The 17,982-nt window shown below is 56.1% G+C and overlaps 7 protein-coding genes across 7 annotated transcripts; 4 read left to right on the forward strand and 3 right to left on the reverse strand.

The window, feature by feature from the left end:
* Positions 1-1,711: 1,711 nt before the first annotated feature.
* Positions 1,712-3,520, forward strand: CH63R_09674 (uncharacterized protein; the record flags this gene model as incomplete). Its single annotated transcript, XM_018304648.1, has 4 exons — positions 1,712-2,275; positions 2,335-2,648; positions 2,816-3,206; positions 3,344-3,520. The coding sequence occupies 4 exons, from the start codon at positions 1,712-1,714 to the stop codon at positions 3,518-3,520; spliced, it is 1,446 nt and encodes a 481-aa protein (XP_018156671.1).
* Positions 3,521-5,096: 1,576 nt separating this feature from the next.
* Positions 5,097-5,901, forward strand: CH63R_09675 (Pro-kumamolisin; the record flags this gene model as incomplete). Its single annotated transcript, XM_018304649.1, has 3 exons — positions 5,097-5,520; positions 5,690-5,829; positions 5,887-5,901. 3 exons carry the CDS (start codon positions 5,097-5,099, stop codon positions 5,899-5,901), a joined length of 579 nt encoding a protein of 192 aa, XP_018156672.1.
* A 491-nt stretch (positions 5,902-6,392) lies between these two features.
* CH63R_09676 (Tat pathway signal sequence) lies at positions 6,393-7,634 on the reverse strand (the record flags this gene model as incomplete). Its single annotated transcript, XM_018304650.1, has 4 exons — positions 6,393-6,475; positions 6,536-6,739; positions 6,841-7,251; positions 7,322-7,634. 4 exons carry the CDS (start codon positions 7,632-7,634, stop codon positions 6,393-6,395), a joined length of 1,011 nt encoding a protein of 336 aa, XP_018156673.1.
* A 592-nt stretch (positions 7,635-8,226) lies between these two features.
* Positions 8,227-11,187, forward strand: CH63R_09677 (Oligopeptide transporter; the record flags this gene model as incomplete). Its single annotated transcript, XM_018304651.1, has 8 exons — positions 8,227-8,478; positions 8,565-8,808; positions 8,903-9,108; positions 9,254-9,423; positions 9,544-9,737; positions 9,823-10,179; positions 10,323-10,469; positions 10,565-11,187. 8 exons carry the CDS (start codon positions 8,227-8,229, stop codon positions 11,185-11,187), a joined length of 2,193 nt encoding a protein of 730 aa, XP_018156674.1.
* Positions 11,188-11,676: 489 nt separating this feature from the next.
* Positions 11,677-13,563, reverse strand: CH63R_09678 (Pro-kumamolisin; the record flags this gene model as incomplete). Its single annotated transcript, XM_018304652.1, has 1 exon — positions 11,677-13,563. One exon carries the CDS (start codon positions 13,561-13,563, stop codon positions 11,677-11,679), a length of 1,887 nt encoding a protein of 628 aa, XP_018156675.1.
* A 796-nt stretch (positions 13,564-14,359) lies between these two features.
* On the forward strand, positions 14,360-15,643 carry CH63R_09679 (Tat pathway signal sequence; the record flags this gene model as incomplete). Its single annotated transcript, XM_018304653.1, has 6 exons — positions 14,360-14,657; positions 14,741-14,832; positions 14,930-15,058; positions 15,143-15,227; positions 15,329-15,532; positions 15,606-15,643. 6 exons carry the CDS (start codon positions 14,360-14,362, stop codon positions 15,641-15,643), a joined length of 846 nt encoding a protein of 281 aa, XP_018156676.1.
* Positions 15,644-16,659: 1,016 nt separating this feature from the next.
* Positions 16,660-17,875, reverse strand: CH63R_09680 (Pro-kumamolisin; the record flags this gene model as incomplete). The annotated part of the gene is made up of 3 exons (XM_018304654.1): positions 16,660-16,740; positions 16,836-17,284; positions 17,386-17,875. The coding sequence occupies 3 exons, from the start codon at positions 17,873-17,875 to the stop codon at positions 16,660-16,662; spliced, it is 1,020 nt and encodes a 339-aa protein (XP_018156677.1).
* Positions 17,876-17,982: the final 107 nt, after the last annotated feature.

Raw genomic sequence — 17,982 nt, forward strand, 5'->3', positions numbered from 1 at the left:
ATACAATGGCTAGCAGCCAATTCTTCAACGTCTAATATTATACATTAATGGCTAACACTGGGTGGAAGCTGCTAAGATAGTTTTTAGAAGCAATGCTATGTGTACAGTAAGACTTTAATTGAGACTAAGCACAAGGCTATGTCTGCCGTCGTCTAGAACCTTTCAAAGTGCCAGAAGCTTCACAAGCTTTCATACTAAGCACAGTATCCAGTCGACTGAAGTTTTCGTTGGGTCTATTAACTCTGGAAAGAAAGCGGCTCTAGGGAATGTAAAGCGGAACTGGGAGTTCAGGAAAAGATCAATCTCAATATCCTAAAGACCAATCACAAGATCTTTAGCGGCCTGGATGGTTTAATTCACTTTACCGGTCTACTCAGTAATCTATACCCTGGTTACGTTCTACAAATATTTGGCCGTACACTGCGACGAAGAGGTTATTAACTGCTTGCATTACATCCGTAATGTCTGGCTGGACTCGACGTGAAGCTCCACCCCCGACGTCGTTGACATCGGCACTATCTAATTGCTTGAGGGACGCGCGCCTGTGCCACTAGCGACATTGACTGACAGCTATAGTGGAAGAAGCGTTCGACAGCAATGTAATCTTTTTTAAGAGTCTTAAACCCTCAGTTTCATGCGCATATGCCTAGAAGCGTAATAGGTTTCAGAGGTCTTGTTCTAAGTTTAAAATCCTATCAAGAGAACATAGAGTACATATCTAACGGCGCAACAGTCGTGGATAACCTCATGTTCCCCGATACAGCACAGACAAGATCCTGGAAGAAACATATAAATGACCAGCAGACATTCCGATGTATGCTGCTACAATACTGGTCGCCCCCGCGACAAAATCTGGTTGAAATCAGTGAAGGTGTGCTCGCTTAGTGCCTGGGCGAGCCCGTTTCGATAAGGCCTACAAGCAGACCATCCTCGCCGCTATGCGATATCTTTATCACCCGTCTGATCTTTACATGCCAGGGATGGATAGCAAAGCTGATAAGGTTTAATCCAGAGCTGATTTAGTAATCATTGCCGTATTCTATAGTAGGGCATCTTTGCTCGGTTTTAACATTTCGGCACGCAGGACGTCGACGCAGGGATCCAGCATTCCAGCCGGACGCAGTCTCGAGACAGGCTGCGAAATTCCTCTTAGCTAACGATGGGGTGTTCCCTATGATGGCAGACTCAAGGTTATACGGGACGTTATGCTCCTCCCCAAACTTGCCGAGGTCGGTTTATTTAAGGCCTCCATCACATTCGTTCAGAAAGATCTCGTCTACTCTTTCCTCAGCGCCTGCCGTCCATACTAGCTATCAGGTGAGGCTGTCACGCTTGACGGATAGGTGATTGAGTTCAGGACCACCGACCGCGATGTAGATATAGAGTAGCGTATGAACGTAGACAGTCGTCAAAGGCTTCGGACTTTCAGCCTTATAGGCGCAGTAAATGTCAGAGATCCCTAGGCCGAAATGCTTACTAAGGCCATGGACGGAAAATCAAAACACCGTGCACCGACGCGGTTGGTCGCTTACGGCATTTGTGGGGCGTTGCTCCGTAGCAACCAACGGATTGATTTTCCCCGCGCATCTCGAGCATCTCGTCTCGTCGCGTCTCGTCACGCAGACCAGCCAGCCAAACTTGGTCAGACGCGCCGCGACATGCGCATCTCTCCCTTTCGACTCGCATCTCCAAAACGCCATCAGAGAGTTGCATGGCCAGCAAACACATGGCCGACGTCTCCCATCTGCAACTGAAGGTACGGCACTGGCTGGCCAACTTACCCCCGCCGTCTTCATCCTCCGCCTCGCCCACATTGGACAACCCCCCTCGAGACGACACCAGCTGCAAATCCGAACGAGACGGACCCTCTCACGTATCCACCCACCCCGGAACCCAGACCCGCCGCCCCGTCAAACGACGCCGCCTCCTCACCCCGCCCCGGACCGCCGGCATGAGCACCCCGTCGGCCAAGCACTCGCTGAGCCGGGCTGCTTCTTCGTTGAGCAACGCGACCTCGTCGGCGCAGGACAACGACCAGACGCCCAAGCGCATAAAGACCGCACCCGTCCTGGGCCCCTTCGGCGCGCCGCCGCCCCCGTCGTCCCGCCGCAGCGGTTCCGTGTCCCCTAAGAAGCAGGCGCGGAACACTACGACGACGAGCATCCAATGTCGGCAGTACGACGTGACACAGAACATCCCCGCTGCTCTGAAGAAGATATGGAGGGACATGAGTGGCTACGGCAAGGGCATCGGCGTCGTTGGCTTCGAGGCCAAGGTGAGTTTTGGCCCTGTTGGAGAAAGCTAGGCAGCTCACTGACATCCGCGCGTCTCAAGGCGGCCGTTGAGGACGCAATGGAGAGCCAGCCGAGATTCCAACAGGAAATCATCCACGACTTCGTCTTCGAGCCGGCCCCGCCGACCCCGCCGATTCCCACGACGACTGGCAGAGACGCCGGGCCACGAACCAAGCTCGGCCCTACCCCGACCGTCGACGACGTGCTGCGCATTTTCGAGGACGCGAGCATGTGCTACAACAAGGCGTTGGACGAGCCGTCGTGGAACCAGGCTGTACACAGCCCTGTCCTCTCCATGGCCACCAAGCCCATCTGGCGCTTACGGCCTGGCGATGTCGTCGCCCACGTTCCGTGGTATGTCGCCTCACAAGCCCTATCCCATGCCTTCTCACCTCTCTTCTGTTGTGTCCATCCCCTCGAGGGTTCCCCTTTCCGGCCCCGCACGCGTTTGAAGCAACCTGCCTCTCCTTCTTGTTCTACTCCTTCTCCATCATGCCAGCTAACGCACCTGCGCCTCCCAGCACAACAGCATCCATCATGCCCGTCTACGCCGAGCCCCGTGGCCGCAAGGTCGACTACTGCATGTGCATCCAGCCGGACCCGCTCTCGGCCGCAGCCATCCGCGCGATCCGCGACCAGGATGTGTGGACGAACCTCTCCATCAACCACACCGAGTTCAACGCCCTCCAGGACATGCCCATCGCTGTCAGCATCGAGACGAAACCCCAGAGCGGCGACGAGGCCGACGCCCAGGGCCAGCTGGCCGTGTGGCAGGCCGCCCAGTGGCGGCTCCTGGAACGTCTCGTCGGGCGCAACGAGCCCAAGATGCCGCTGCCGGATTTCCTCCCGGGCATTGTCGTCATTGGCCACGCTTGGCACTTTGTCGCCAGCACAAAGCAGGACGCTGACGTGGTGAGTCGCTCATCCGCCCCCCCCCCCCACCCCCTCCCCTTCCATTCTTGTGTCCCCGCACCCTGTTCGTCTACATCGCGGGCTTCAGTTTGCATTCGGGCACCCGCACTCGCACTAGTACTGATTCTGTATGGCAGACACTCTGGACGGGCCAAACCATCGGTTCCACCGACCATGTCATAGGCATTTACCAGATTGCATGCGCTCTGCAATACCTCGCGCGGTGGGTTGAGGAGACGTACTGGCCCTGGTATAAAGGAGCAGTCCTCCAGCTTCCGGCGCAGGCAACGCAAGAGGACGGCCACGGCAGCTGAGAAGCAGGCGACCGAGCACCACAAACGACAGACTGGCTTCCCAACGCGTGCTGCCCTCAGCCAGCAGCCCGTCGTGCCTCGATAAGATAACCCGACGGTCTCATGGAGACACATGTGTCGACCAAGCCACCAAATGTCATCCCTTTAACATGAGATAGATGGGGACCACGACTGAGGCCCTGTAGGTGGTGGGCTAAGCCTCCCCAAATGCCTGCGCCACAGCTGGATTCAGCCCCGGCTCCGCCGCTATCGCAACGCCACCAATCCCGGACATGGCTCTTCTCGTCACTGCCGTTTAATCACAACCCTCGGCGCAGCCTCCCGGCGGTTCTGCGTGTCGAGGACGTATCGATGCTGACGAAGCTCGCGACGAGACGTGATGCGTGTTCGTAGCCGCGAGCAGGCGCAATGCAGGCGTAGTAGAGACTCGAAACGCCTTCTCGGCTGAGGAGTCGTGAAAGAGGCTGTTCCGAGCCAGTTCACGGCCCCGAGAGTGCGATTTTCGGATATAGCTTCCCCTTAGGATACCCCCACAACACCAGTAAAGTGCTACGGTAAACGTGTGTTCTAGTCGTTTCAAGTCGACGATGATAGGATAGAAAGTTGTGAACCACCCGATAGTACTTGAAATGTCTGATTTTGTTTTGCTGGAATTATCGCGGCCATGTCCTCAGCCTAGGCAGCGCACGGGACGTCTGCTAGGTCGCATTTGACGGATTGACACATCGATAGTAAAGCCTGATTCTCGACCAGTCCAGGCTGGTTTCTGTGCTTCTCGCCGGCACCAAACGTGTTAAGCACGTCTTCTACTTGCTACTGCCGAGCCAAGACTGACCGATTTTCAGCCTATGCCCTGGTGTTAGTGTCTGCTCTATTTACAACTCCCGTTTCCAGGCAAATAATATACTGTTGTTCTTCTCTATCCGAAGCAGTCAGTAAGGCATTATATTAGATTAGTAAAGGCAACTATAATAGGTTGATTGTACGTATAGTAAGTGCAATATATATATAACTATTCTTATATACTACAGCTGTACTCTACTACTTAATTAGGCTTTTAGTAGCCCCTTTCTTAAGTACTTAAGGCTACTATAAAGCCTACTACTTAGAATAAAGCCTACAGTAGGCCCTTTATTACTACTAAGTAGCTAGTATACTAACTAATATCTCCTATTTTTAATACTCTCTATAGTACTCTTTATTCATATTATATTCTCTAATTTAATAAATCTAGTATTGCATAAAGTACTAATCTATTTTCTACTAAGAATAGGAAGTATATAAGCCCCTAAGAAGATGTTAACTTTTTTACCTCTGCACACACTAGTGTAGACATCGTTGTCAACTGGCTGGTCGACTGCAGCATCTCTCGCAGCCGGATTAGGCAATCGGCCAGTAGACAGGTAGGTGCATCATGCCGGAATATCGCCGCCGTCACATCATCCATGGAGCATACACTCGGTTGATACTTTACATGTGTAAGTAGTGGATCCAATTTGACGCCAATACCAGCCAGTTGCAGTCGCTCCTTTACTCGGACTTCTACATCTGGGAGAACCAAGACGGCTCTCAAGACATGGCCACCGAGGAGTGCGAGTGCCTCCGGGGCGGCGCCGGCGACACCGTCTTCATGCCGACCTTCGCCGGCAACTGCCCCTACGTGCTGTCCGTCGGCGCCACTGAGCTGAACCGTGGCTCGAGCAACTCGACGCCCTCTGCTCACGAACGGCCGCTGCACGAGGTTGCGTCCGTCCGTCCGCATCTCCAGCGGCGGCGGCTTCAGCAACGTGTTTCCTACTCCCGACTACCAGAAGAAGGCAGTGCGGCAGTACCTGGACACTGCGGCCCCCGACCTACCGTTTACGGGGTACGGGCAGCCGGTAAAGGACGGCGACTTCACCGACGTCCGTCCGCAGTGGCGTGTACAGCCGCGTCGGCCGCGGGTTCCCCGACGTCGCTGCTGTGGGGGATAGGGCCATCCTGGTATCGGGCGGAAAGTGGTATGTCGTAGGAGGCACTTCCATGTCGGCTCCTGTCTGGGCCTCTGTCCTAACCTTCATCTATGAGGAGCGCATCGCTGCCGGCCAGCCCACCCTTGGTTTTGTGCACCTCATCCTAGTTTAACTTTCACTGCACTCTCACCCACACCTGTTTCCTCCCCTAATCTAGTTCGACTCTCGCATATGAGTGACCTTGCTCAAGTACGCCCACCCAGAGGTTTCCAACGTTATCATCGAAGGGAGCAACCCTGGATGCAACTCGACCGGCTTCACGGCGGCCAAGGGCTGAGATCCCGTTGCGGGACTTGGGTAAGTCCACACAGGTCTTTCCACCCTGGTAAACTCACTAATGCTTTATTGTAAAAGCTCTCCCAACTTTAATAAGCTTCGGAAGCTTCTCACGGGCACTTGAACGGGGTACAACAGATTTCTAGACGGATACTCGGAAGAATGGCCAGTGGTAAGAAATTTTTTGGCCTTTTTAGCACACAACTAGGATCAATAACAACTCTTTCTGTGCAGCCCATTGTCCAATCATTGTGAACCAGTTAGGTAGATACTGCGTAGCGTAAAGCAACGTCATTGATTCTCGGGATTATGAGCTCAACGAGAACAAAACCATTATTTCATTCTTGATATCAATTGCATTGCACTGTCACCTAAGCACGGTCAATCTCTTATACGGATTCCTCAGAGTGAACCGCGTTTTGAACTACACTCTCGAATATATCTGGTCCACTTGTTGGGAAAGGTAGTACATCAAAACCAACACTTTCGCCAAACAGAGGCTTGCATTCCGATGGATCAGGCTGATTGTTCTCAATCGTTCTACATCCTCCAATCTCCCCCAATACACCCATGGGGGGGTCTCTCTAATGTCCACTGTGCTCATGGCCAAGGTGCGGCGACTCGGCGGCACCGAGGCTGTCGCCCTGCCCATCAGGGTACGCAGGCCCTAGAAGCACAATGTTAATGCCCGGATCTCAAGTTGGAAGACGGGTAGCCAAGTCCTTACCCATTGTGGGATGCATCAGCCAGTCTGGCTTCATCATGTCGACTGCACGCTCATGCGTCCACGCGGCCAGTCGGTCCCACCTGACACACTGGTGCGATGTTGCATTGGCAATGGGCATTCGTTGGTCGGCGTGCCAGCTATAGGTGATGAGCCCGATGTCAGCGTGGCACATGGCCGATTGCCGGAGAAAATCAATGCAGTGCTCTGTAAGAGGGTGAAATGTCTGTCAGTTCATAAAGCTATGTTTTGCCACGGGTCGAGCCGATGGTCGTGGCGCTGGGACAAAAGGGGGTTCTCGGCCATACCGTTATGCAGCCGGTTGAGCTCCTTCTGGTGAGTAGAGAGCCCTGGAAAGTAGTGGTCCGAGTACATGAAGTGGTGGATGCGCTTCAGGCAGTGCAGCTCGTGATATACGTTCAGAGTGCCGATGTAGCGGCCGCCCTCGGGTACCTCGACGGCCGTGTCCTGCCGCCCATAATGCTGGATGTACTCGGGTTCGAGCAGAATGTTCTCGTCTGGCACAGCACACGTGAGTGAGCGAGCGAACGAACGAACGCGAAGAGATGAGACGGAAAAAGTGCCCGTACCATTGAGAAGGTCATGCCACGCCTTGTCGAGCTGCGCGCTCGGCTTGCCGGTGTAGAGGCTCCCGTCTTGAATGCGGTCCTCGAGGTCGAAGCCTTTCTCTGCATACTCCACAACACTTCTGGCCGGGGCTAAACAAGGCATTGCCACCATTAGCCTTTGGAGGTGTGACTAGCCGGAGGAGCATAAAGATGTACTTACAAAAGGGGAGTCCAGGATATCGAGGGGGACTGGCATTGGCAACCAAGGACAGGACAAAGAGATAAATGGCGAACAAGATAACGTGGAAGGCCAGAAAGCGACCGTTTCTCCAGAGGGGCTGGTGCGGTGAAGCTGCCTCTCTGTGTGCCGTGTGGCGGCCCTTTTCGAGCAAGCCGTCGTCCGAGTTGTGGTCCTCAGAGATGCGATGTCCGGCAGCTGTGATTCCGCCCAAGATGGAAGAATAGTCTCCTCCCGCTCTGGGCTTCGTTAGCCATGCTCGCTGGCCTAGCGTTTGGAAAAATGCAACGGCCATGATGTCTAAAGTCCTATAGTTTGGCCTAGACAGACAGTTTTCTGAGGAGCAAATCAACGAGCAGCTGATGATAGAATCCGGGTTACAAGACCAGCTCAGAGCACAGTTCATCTCCATCCCGGTAGGCGGGCTTGTTGGCCCCATTTCCCCCCTTAAGCGCCATTTTGCTCTTGGATTCCACGTGACCATCTTCTTACAATCGTACGGCCTGTATCTGTACTTACTTGCTGGTCAGCGCTAGCGCTCGATGACAAGCAAGGCTTGGTTGGCGTGGTGGCAAGGGGTCGACTCCTCTAGCCGCACCGTGACATGCATGACATGCATGACATGACCTGCAGGTAAAGATAGATGCTGCTTACTTACCATGACAATACACACATACACACATACATTCATACACAACCTCGTACGCGTGACCCACGGCTGCTTCGATGATGTGGTGTCCTGCCCAACCCCGACTTTGGTATCCCCATGAGTGTCCCCGCGCGCGCTCTGGTTTTGTCGTGAATAGTGTCTGTCGGGAGTGCCACCAGCCAGCCATCCTACGTGCTGCCGCCACTGTTCATTCGTCTTTCAGTGTTCCCGTGTTGTGATGCATCGCTCGCAACAACACATTGAGCTTGCCCAAGGCAGCGATGCCGACTCGGACTCAGACAACGATACGACAGCCGCTCCGTTTGATGCATTTGTGCCGCTGGAGAAGGCACCTGCTCACAATGGCGCTGTAAAGGTGGTTACGCTTCGGGCTATCCTGCTGGGCAGTCTCTGTGGCGCATTAGTCAACGCTTCCAACATCTACCTTGGCCTCAGGGCAGGATGGACGTCGTCGGCGAATATGATTGGTGTATGTGTTGTTATCCATTGACCTGACCTGAACTGAACTGCGGACTACACGCGTTGCATCGTGACTGATCACAGCTGCCCAGGTAGGCCATGGTCGGCTTTGCGGTCCTGAAGAGATACGCAGCCGGGTCGACACAGCCCTTTGGCCCTCATGAAAACAACATAGTGCAGACCGTTGCCACGGCCTCCGGGGGCATGTCGAATGTCTTCATTTCCGGCATTCCGGCCCTGTACCAGCTCGGGCTGCTGCGTACGCCGGTGCAGGATTTCTTCCGCATCGTGTCGCTCGTCGCCGTCGGCGGATACTTTGGTCTCCTCTCTGTAGCCCCGCGTGAGCATTTCCATCCATCCTCAGAGGACGCCTCCAGGCGAGAACCCCAAAACATTTCGCCATCCTTTTTGCTAACTGTGGCCCGGTAACCCAGTGCGCAAGCTCTTTATCGAGGATGCGGCCCGAGACCTTGATCTCGTTTTCCCCTCCTCCATGGCCACGGCTATGAGCATTCATAGCATGCACTCGGCCGCTGATGGAGAAGAGGCAGCCCGTCCCAAGTTGAAAGCAACCATCTATGCTTTTGGGGCGGCCATGGTGCTCAGGGTCATCTCCCAGTACGCGCCGGGTCTTCTCTGGGTATGTACATAGTAACGTCACACACCATGACTCCAAGCGCCCGCCCAGTCCTTCCACTCTGCCGCCTCCTGCCGACGTGCGGCTAGAGGCCCGTTTTCCTAGATTGTCACCTTCACGATCTCCCAGTCACTAAAAGTAAATATAGGAGTGGCATGTGTTTACCTGGCTCGCGAACGCAAACATTTTCCGCAGTCTGGCCATTGCTGCAGAGAGCTGGGGATGGCTTATAGAGCTGTCTCCAGCGATGATGGGCTCAGGCATGTTGGTTGACTTCAAAGTAGCCTGCTCGTTCTTTGCCGGGTCTGTTCTGGCATGGTAAGTGTCTCCGATCTGCTTTCTCATAGCTCCGAGTACTTTCCCCCCCCGCAGTCCACACACACCCTCTGTGTATCAGTAAGCGTAAGACCTCTAACGCTGTCGCTGGTGCGAATAAAGGGGGCTCCTAGGACCGTATCTTGTGGCACATGGCATTGCCTTTGGGCAGCCGGTCTCTACCAGTGAGGAGGGATGGGCAGGCCTAACATCGTACAAATCCATGGCAGACGACTTTGCAAGTGTGAGCCACCCAAGTCCCAGGTACTGGTTGCTATGGCCCGGCGTGATTTGCACACTTGCGGTTGCCTTGGCCGGTACGTGACAAACAAACCCCCCTCCTTTAGAAAGAGGAATTCTTGCCCGTCTTGGCTTCATGCTGACCAAGGACATTGGAACCAGAGCCATGTTGTCAATGGCGTCTGTTTTGGAATCTCGCACTGATCTCTTCCAAAGCAGCCAGCGCGAGGCTCGTGGGACTGCTGATGAGATACAGGCCGAGGTCGTCGGGCCAGTACGACATTCTTGCAGACCAAGACATGCAAGCCACGGTCGAAAATGACAAAGAAGCAGCGGAAAGGGGACTGGAAGAGGAAGACATTGCCACGTGGATGTGGGCGCCCGGTGCCTGCGTACTCGTCATCCTAGCCGTCCTGCTCACATATTGGCAGTTTGACATGCCGCTCCTTGAGTCTGTACTCGCCCTCGTCTTGTCGTTTGGCATGTCGCTCGTTGCCATTCAAGCGACGGGTGCAACGGGTTAGTATCACCACATTTCTCGCAACCCATACTATGTCTGTCGACTGCTCCAGCATACTGTCTACTGCCTCCAGCATATGCAGCACATGGTGCCCAGCAGTCGTGGCGAATCACCTCGCTGACTCAACGCCATGCCATGCTAGATACGACCCCAATCAACTCCATCTCCAAGGTTTCACAAGCCGTCCTGAGCGGCGTTACACAAGCGACGGGCGGAAGCATAATCGATGCCCAGCGCCTGAACCTGCTCGGCGCCAGCCTCACGAACATAGGGGCCAACCAGGGCGTCGGTACGACTCGTGTCCCCTCATCCCCTATTTGCATGACATGGAGAGAGGGGGCCCATCAACTAACACCAGGTGCCATGGCATCAAAGACCTCATAGGCGACTTTCGGGTCGGCTTTCTCCTGCGCACGCCGCCACGCCTGCAGTACGCCGCCCAACTCATTGGGACACTGGTCGCGACGCTTGTGGCGCCGTCCGTCTTCGTCCTCTTCGCCACAGCGTACCCGTGCATCATCGCCAGCCCGTCGTCGTCAGAGGGCGAGACGGGCGCACGAGCGTGCGAGTTCCCGGGGCCCGCGATCGCGGCTTGGCGAGCCGTCGCCGTCGCCGCCAGCGCGCCGACGACGCCGGTGCCTCCCTCAAGCGCCCGTTTCTCGGCCGGCCTCGCCGTGGTATCGGTTCTCCTGGTCGTGGTGAGGCGCCTCGTCGTCGTCGGCGCGTGGCGGGGCGGCCAGCGCTTCATACCCAACATGATGATCTTCGCCCTGGCGTTTACGCTGCCGTCCCCGCAGACGAGCGTGTCCATGATGCTGGGTGCCGTTGCTGCCAAGGTGTGGCGGTGGAAGGGCCCCGTAGGTTTCGAGAGGAATTTGTTCGCTGTTGCGGCCGGGTTGGTGGCCGGTGAAGGCATTGGGGGAACGGTCAATTGCGTCTTGTCGATTCTGGGCGTCGGGGGCCAGCGATGGTCACTCGGTCTTGGGTGTCCCGCGGGCCGATGTTAGAGAGGCCTGTCTTGTTCGTACGTTCAGATCTTGAGAAATGATGTCGGCGCTCAGCATAGCAAACTCATAGCCAGGAATATCACTAAATGAAAAGACTTCAAGTTAGGTTCGAGTCTAAGCGTACGTCACTGAAAGAAATACTTGAGGAGCCAACACATGCGTTCGGGCTTTTGGCTTATATATAGTCTTCGCGACCTTATAATTATCTCCTTGGCTCTGGCTACATACACCGCCGGAGATAGACAGGGGTTCCATAATTTGATCATTCACCGTAGGACTCTTGCGATACCAAGTAGTTGAACATTCTTGTATACTGTTTTTAAAGTCGAGGCAGAGTTTACCTGTCCATGATGTACCACGGCCTGATGGATCGAAACCCCCACTGTAGAGCATGCTGTTTGAAATCAGGGAACCACTGTTGGTTGATTAGACGACTTACTGACACTGATATAGGAAGGGGAGAGAAGTTGTTGAAAGAAGAAGAAGAGCTCAGCTCACCGGAGTGCCAAAGCCACTTGCCGCGTCCCACCCTTCTACGGCAGGAAACCCATCCGTATCACAACCCGTGGCAGAGCCAACCGTGATATCCCTGAACGCTTTTGCGCCGCCGCCCGCATACAGCCAAGGGTTCAAGAAGCCCAGAGTGGGTTTGCCCTCGGCGACGAGCGCATCGTTGACCAGAGCCACGACGGCGGCAAAAATGGGCGCCGAGGCACTGGTCCCATCCACGACCCTGGTCGTCCCGTTCCATACCGTCATGATCCGGTAGCCCATGGCAGCAACGTCGGGGTAGGCCCGGCCGTGCGGGTTGTAGAGCCCGTCATGCTTCCCACCGAGCCGGGTCATGTACGAGCTGACGGCGTGGTCCTGGTAGCTTGGCCGGGGAAAATACTCGCTGAAGCCCCCGCCGCTCACGAACCCGTTCCGTTCGTTGTAGGCGACCCTCTGCGGGTTGATCCCCCGCGTCGCCGCAACCGACGTGCCGTAGGGGCAGCTCTCGGGGAAGCGTGCCACGAAGCGCGGCGCCGTCCCGTTGGGCGCGTGGCATGTTCCCGGGGCTCCGACGCCCCAGTCGCCCGATCCGAACACAACGGTCACGCCGCGCGCGCCCAGCTGCGCGAAGCCGTTGCAGACCCGCCTGGCGTAGGAGGGGGGAACGGTGTACTCGGTGTCGGCGTACGACGTGCTGATCACGGCGGGGAGCTCGGGCTGGGCGAGGACATGCTGCAGCCAGGCCAGGAAAGGCTCGTTGGTGTTTTCTGGGAACGAGGGCTCGGGGTTGTACGGAGGTAGGGGCCCGCCCGTGCTGTACGTCACCAGGCGTGTGGGATATCCGATGCCGAGCATGACCTGGGCGTCTAGGTTGCCCTCGCGGCCCTGACGACTGTCTAGCTGGGACTGAGTGGCGGGCTCCTGTTGGTTGACGGCACCGTCGAAGTTCACAGTCGCAAACTCGTCCGCGGCATCCGCAGCCTCTGGTCGATGGTTCTCCAGGTACAGGCGTATGTCGGACCGGTTGTTGAACTCGCCCCAGTAGTTGGAAAGGCCCATGCTGTTTGTCTCCGGGGCCTGGGCTGTGTAGCCCAGCGTTCCGTACAAGGCACGGAGACAGATGGGAGCCACAGCGCTTGTATTGCAGGCCTGCTCCGGCGTCAAATCGATAGGGGGGTTGCTGAGGTCTACTACTCCCTCTGCCGCAGCGACCCCGTCGTCGACGGCCTCTGCGGCATCGTTCAGTGAGGAGGGTGTCGTCGATGCGTTGTTGACCTTGTCATCACTCCTGCGCCCCTGGCGTGAGCTCTTCTTGGTGGCGAAGAATGAAGTTGTCGGGTGGACCATGTCGATTCTGTCATGCAGATGGAGCGGGAGCGACCATTCCGTAGCGCGGACGAGCTCTTGATCGGCATTTCTGTATACGTGGTACGATGTCTGAAGGAGCCTCTCAGCCGCAGCAATGGTCAAGTCCGGGACGATGACCCAGTCCTTCCCCGTGCTGAACTTGAAGCTGTGTGCATCTATTCCGCACTCCACGAGCCAGTCATGTACGGCGTCGATGGTTTCCTCCGAGGGTCGCATCAATTCCTTGACCTGGTCGGCAGACAGATAGTGTCGAAACCTTTGATGGAACGGGTCTGAAATCTCGTCCAAGTGGCGCTCGAGCTGCCCGGAACTCTCCGGTTGCAGGCCAATATGGAGCGATATGCGGCCATCTTTGGGCGCTCTTGCAACACGATGCCATCCGCGAGGTACCTCATGACGCTCTTTGATGGGATTCTGAGTGGACCTCGCTGAGACGGTCGGGATGAATGGTGAATGGAGATAACACCAGAGGACTGTTACGATAAGACGACTGGCGATGGACAGCAGCAGCATCATGTTCGAGTATACGGCAGCATGCAACCCGAGAATGGGGCCAAAGCTGATCAGTCCAGACGGTTAAGCATTGCATGTGGCAAACATATCATGGAGGGAAGCACACGGACTCGGACGAGCAGCTCACAACACACTGCTAAGCACGATCAAAATGCCAACCACGACTGGACTATCGAGTCTTGTTGCTTAGCACGACAAAGGTCCACATGCTGTAACGAAACAAACTATGTGAACACACCCCGCTGGGGATGTTTCTGAGTCGAAATGCGGGATAGACGCTTGAGAGGGTGTGTGTGGGTGGCTTGGCACTTACACGTAGGGTCACACCCAATGCAGGGTCATACATAATGCAGGGTTATGACACCACAACGGTCAGCTTGGTAGTAAAACAACTCAAACCTCTTACCGCCACATTACAGTGTCACAACACACCTAAAAGGATTGTCACTTGGTATGTATCATCTTCGAACAGAGGTCACGTGTATCTAGAACGCAGTCAGCTTGCAGCAATGCAACATTGCAGCGCAGGGTTGCCTCGAGCAAGACTGCTGCATGTCCGGAGCCCTGCAGAGCCCTGCGACGGTGCGGCCCGCTTGGAAAACACATGCCGCGACTCTTTGGCAGGACACTTCCAATGTCCATGTCGTCGTTGCACCTGTGGTCTGTCTCTCTCTCCCTGTTTCATGCTTGAACTGGTTCTTCGTTGTCCAGACATACTGGCCGCCACGAAACTGTGCAGGTTAGGTTGCCGTCGCTTTCGTGCTCCCATCTTCAAGACCCCCTTCACCCGCAATCCATAATGCAGTCTCAACAAGACAGCTGCGACTTGGACCGACCTTTCAGCCCCGAGGAGGAGCTCGAGAAGAGCTCGATGCACCGGTCATCGTCTGCCCCTGACAGCGAGTCCTCTTCTTTTCTCAGCGAGAGAGAGATACGGGAGATTCGCTCGAACCATGACTCGCGCCGCCGTCGGTGGTGGTGGTGGGTCTCCTTTGGCCTCGTACATGCCGTTCTGCTTTCTGTATACATTGGGAGCCTGCTGTCTCTGCGCGCCCAAGTGAGCAAGCTGCGAAAGTATGGTCCGCAGCTGGTCAACTGTAAGTTTAGTGCGAGCCAAGCTTGACTCGGCCCAGGCGAACGGGGCATACTGGGATGAATGGCTAACATGCTCGCTCTCGAGCCCCCGCGAACGATGGTGTAGAGTGGGAACTCCAGACCTTCATCAACAACAACAATGAACATGGCCCGTTCTCCGGACCTCCGAGAGAGGAGGTGAATCGGAACTGGCACAATATCATCAATGGCGAGTTCCGCCCGTCCGCCCGCTTAACCTTGCTTGCCTCGAACTTTCCATTGCTGACCGGGGCAGCTAGACGAGAACATTGTTTTGGAGCCGGACTATATGAAAAAGCTCGGCCGGGACCGGTTCGGTGTTGCTGTCCCTGACGGTTCGGGGTTCATCGGCACCTTGAACGTGTACCACGAGCTCCATTGCATTGTATGTAACTAGGGGCGGCTCGATCGATCCCCCTCTGCCTGTTCCCGTAGGCGAGCCATCTGACACGCGCTTTCACGCCTACAGAAGCGCCTATATCAATACACCTATCCAGAGGTCTACCCGCAGGGCGACACGCCTGCGGAACAAGCAAGCAGTCGCCAGCACAAAGGTATGAGCCGTGATGACACAGACACACTTCCGCCGTTCATCTCCCTCCACTATAGCTATGTAGAAAGCCGCTTACCTGACACGCCATGGATGTAATAACAGATCACTGCTTGGACTTCCTGCGTCAGTCGGCCATGTGCCACGCCGATGTCGGCGTTATTACGTTCCAGTGGTCGCCCAACAGCCTGCTGCCTGTGGCCAACGCGACGCACCACCAGTGCGCCAACTGGGACAAGCTCGCGCAGTGGACCAAGGCGCGGACCGTTGACATGATGAAACCGGGCTGGCTGGTCCACCCTTCCAAAGGTGAAGTTGCGATATATCCGACGCCGCCGTCGCATTCGTTTTTCCACGCATTCAGCTAACAGTCCAACTACAGGCCCGGCTTATCCAAACGGGAAGGATTATCACCATTGAAGCAATGCCGCCGCCATTGGAAGTTTCTTGATTGTTTCCAGCACGGACGGGTATTTTTCGTGTGAAATAGGATATGAGTAGCCAAGGGGAGAGAGTAGGTTGGTCGTTCTCGAAAGTAATTGGCAGATTAAACGCGGTTAATACGCCAAAGATGCCAAACATTCGACCCTAGAAGCTGTTCAACAGGCCGATTCATACTCTACTGGTCTTGATTTGGATCTGCAAAGAAGGGTACAAGTGAATCAAGTTTCCCTGGAAGATTTCCTATTGTGCGTGATGGTACCTGGATAGGATAGCAAATGTTTTAAAAGAATCATCCTCGTAGAGTATACGCCCAATATCGGAGGCTTTCTGCAAGGTTTCCTGTCGGTCCTCGCTCAGCAGAGCCCCCAGGGCTTGGCCATGTTTGGCCAAGTACACCGGAGAGTCCCCCATCATTGAGAGAGAGAGAAAGTGGCTAGCCGACTTAACCTGCTTTCAAGATCGTCTCCGGCCAGTTCAAAACAAGCTGGCCACGTGACAGCATTAGGTCGAACAGACACCTTCCAGAGCCATTACGCGAGACCCAAGAGGAGGTGCAACTGCTGGGAAACAGGAATTGAAGAAGAGACAAGTAATAAAAGAGCAACATGTTTGCGTAGGGTTGGCCAGCTCTTGATGCGCCTTGACTGGCTACCACTGTGTGCCTATATCGCTAGGCGAATTACCTCTCGGCTCCCCGCAGCCACTGGACCACGATAGGACATGATGATGCTTTCAGCTTGGCAGCGAAGAGTCTCGGCTTTGGTGACGGATCAAATCAAAAGTCCCGTAGCCAGCCTGAACGGCCAACCAGCAGTGGTTAGCGGGTGGGTTGAAGTTGCCAAGACAAAAGGTTAGGTTTTTCTAGTTCTCCCCGCATTCATTCTTTTGGTCTGTCTTGTTGTATTGATACAAGATGGATACACATGGTCTTGGTCACATTTCAGGGGGGGCAATCCGATGAGGAAGAGCCGTCTGATTAGTGTTTTTGCCCGTCATGCCAAATCCGCTACATACCAAGGATGGTCCCATCGAAAAGCATCCCGGAGCGCCAAGTGCTTGAGCACCGGAAACCACTGCGGCCAGTGTGTTAGTTCCAGGCGCCAGACGAAGTCCACAGGAGGAAAAGAAAAAAAAAGCAGCCTCGGGCATACAACAAGGAAGAACCTACCGGCGTGCCGAGCCCAGTGGCAGCATCCCAGCCCTCCACGGCCGGGAATCCCATGGTACCGCAGCCGCGGTTCGAGCCGATGGTGACATCGCGCAGGCCAGGGAGGGCTGAGCTGTAGAGCCAGGGGTTCAGGAAGCCCAAGGACGGCCGTCCCTCGGCCAGCAGCGCGTCGTTGATGAGGGCAATGATGGCGGCGAAGGTCGGCGCCGACGCGCTCGTGCCATCGAGCAGGTGTGAAGTGCCGTTCCACACAACGGGGAAGTGGTAGGCCATGGCGGCGACGTCGGGGATTCCCCGACCCTGGGGGTTGTATAGGCCGCCGTGTGTGGTGTTCAGGCCGGCGACGTAGGCCGCAACGGCCGGCTCCTGGTAGCGGGGCCGGGGGAAGTAGTTACTAAAGCCGCCGCCTAATACGTTGATCGAACCATATGCCTTGTTGTCAGCGTGTTCTGATGGGGGACGACGAAGACCTGGAGGCATCGTGCTTAGGGTTAGGGTTAGGGTAACCCTAAACCCCCTCAAGGGGGCTCAAGGGGCTTTGGCAACTCACCGGTGCTGAATCCGCCCCGCGCGTCGAACCCGGCCATGACGGGGTCAAAGTGCCGCGTGCCCCCGACGGCCGTGACGTAGGGGCAAGAGGCGGGGAAGGCCGGCATGAACCTCGGGGTGTCGGCGCCGTCGTTGGAGACACACTTGCCTTCCTTGCCGACGCCCTCGTCGCCCGAGGCGACGATGACGCTGACGCCGCGTGCGCCGAGCTGGGCGAAGGCCTCGCAGACGCGGGCGGCATAGCGCGGCGGCACCGTCTGCTCCTCGTCGGCGTACGACACGGACACGACGCGCGGGAGTGCCGCATCGTCGAGCGCCGCCAGGTGGTGCAGCCACTCGAGGTACGGCTCGTTGGAGTTCTGGTCCTTGTTCGAGCTGGGTTGGAACGGCGGCCGCCCGCCCACGTTCCACGCGACCACGGGCACGGGGTGCGCGACGCCCAGCAACGTCTCGACGTCCAGCGCGCCTTCGAGACCCATCGCCCGGCTCATCTGCTCGGGCGTGTTGGGTGTCTGCTGGTCCACCGCCCCGGCCACCAGCACCGTCTCGAAGGAGGTCGCCGCGCCCGCTGCCGCCGCGTCCGGCCGGTACAGCTCGA

Source organism: Colletotrichum higginsianum, chromosome 6 (genome assembly GCF_001672515.1).
Source record: "Colletotrichum higginsianum IMI 349063 chromosome 6, whole genome shotgun sequence".
Lineage (NCBI taxonomy): Eukaryota > Fungi > Ascomycota > Sordariomycetes > Glomerellales > Glomerellaceae > Colletotrichum > Colletotrichum higginsianum.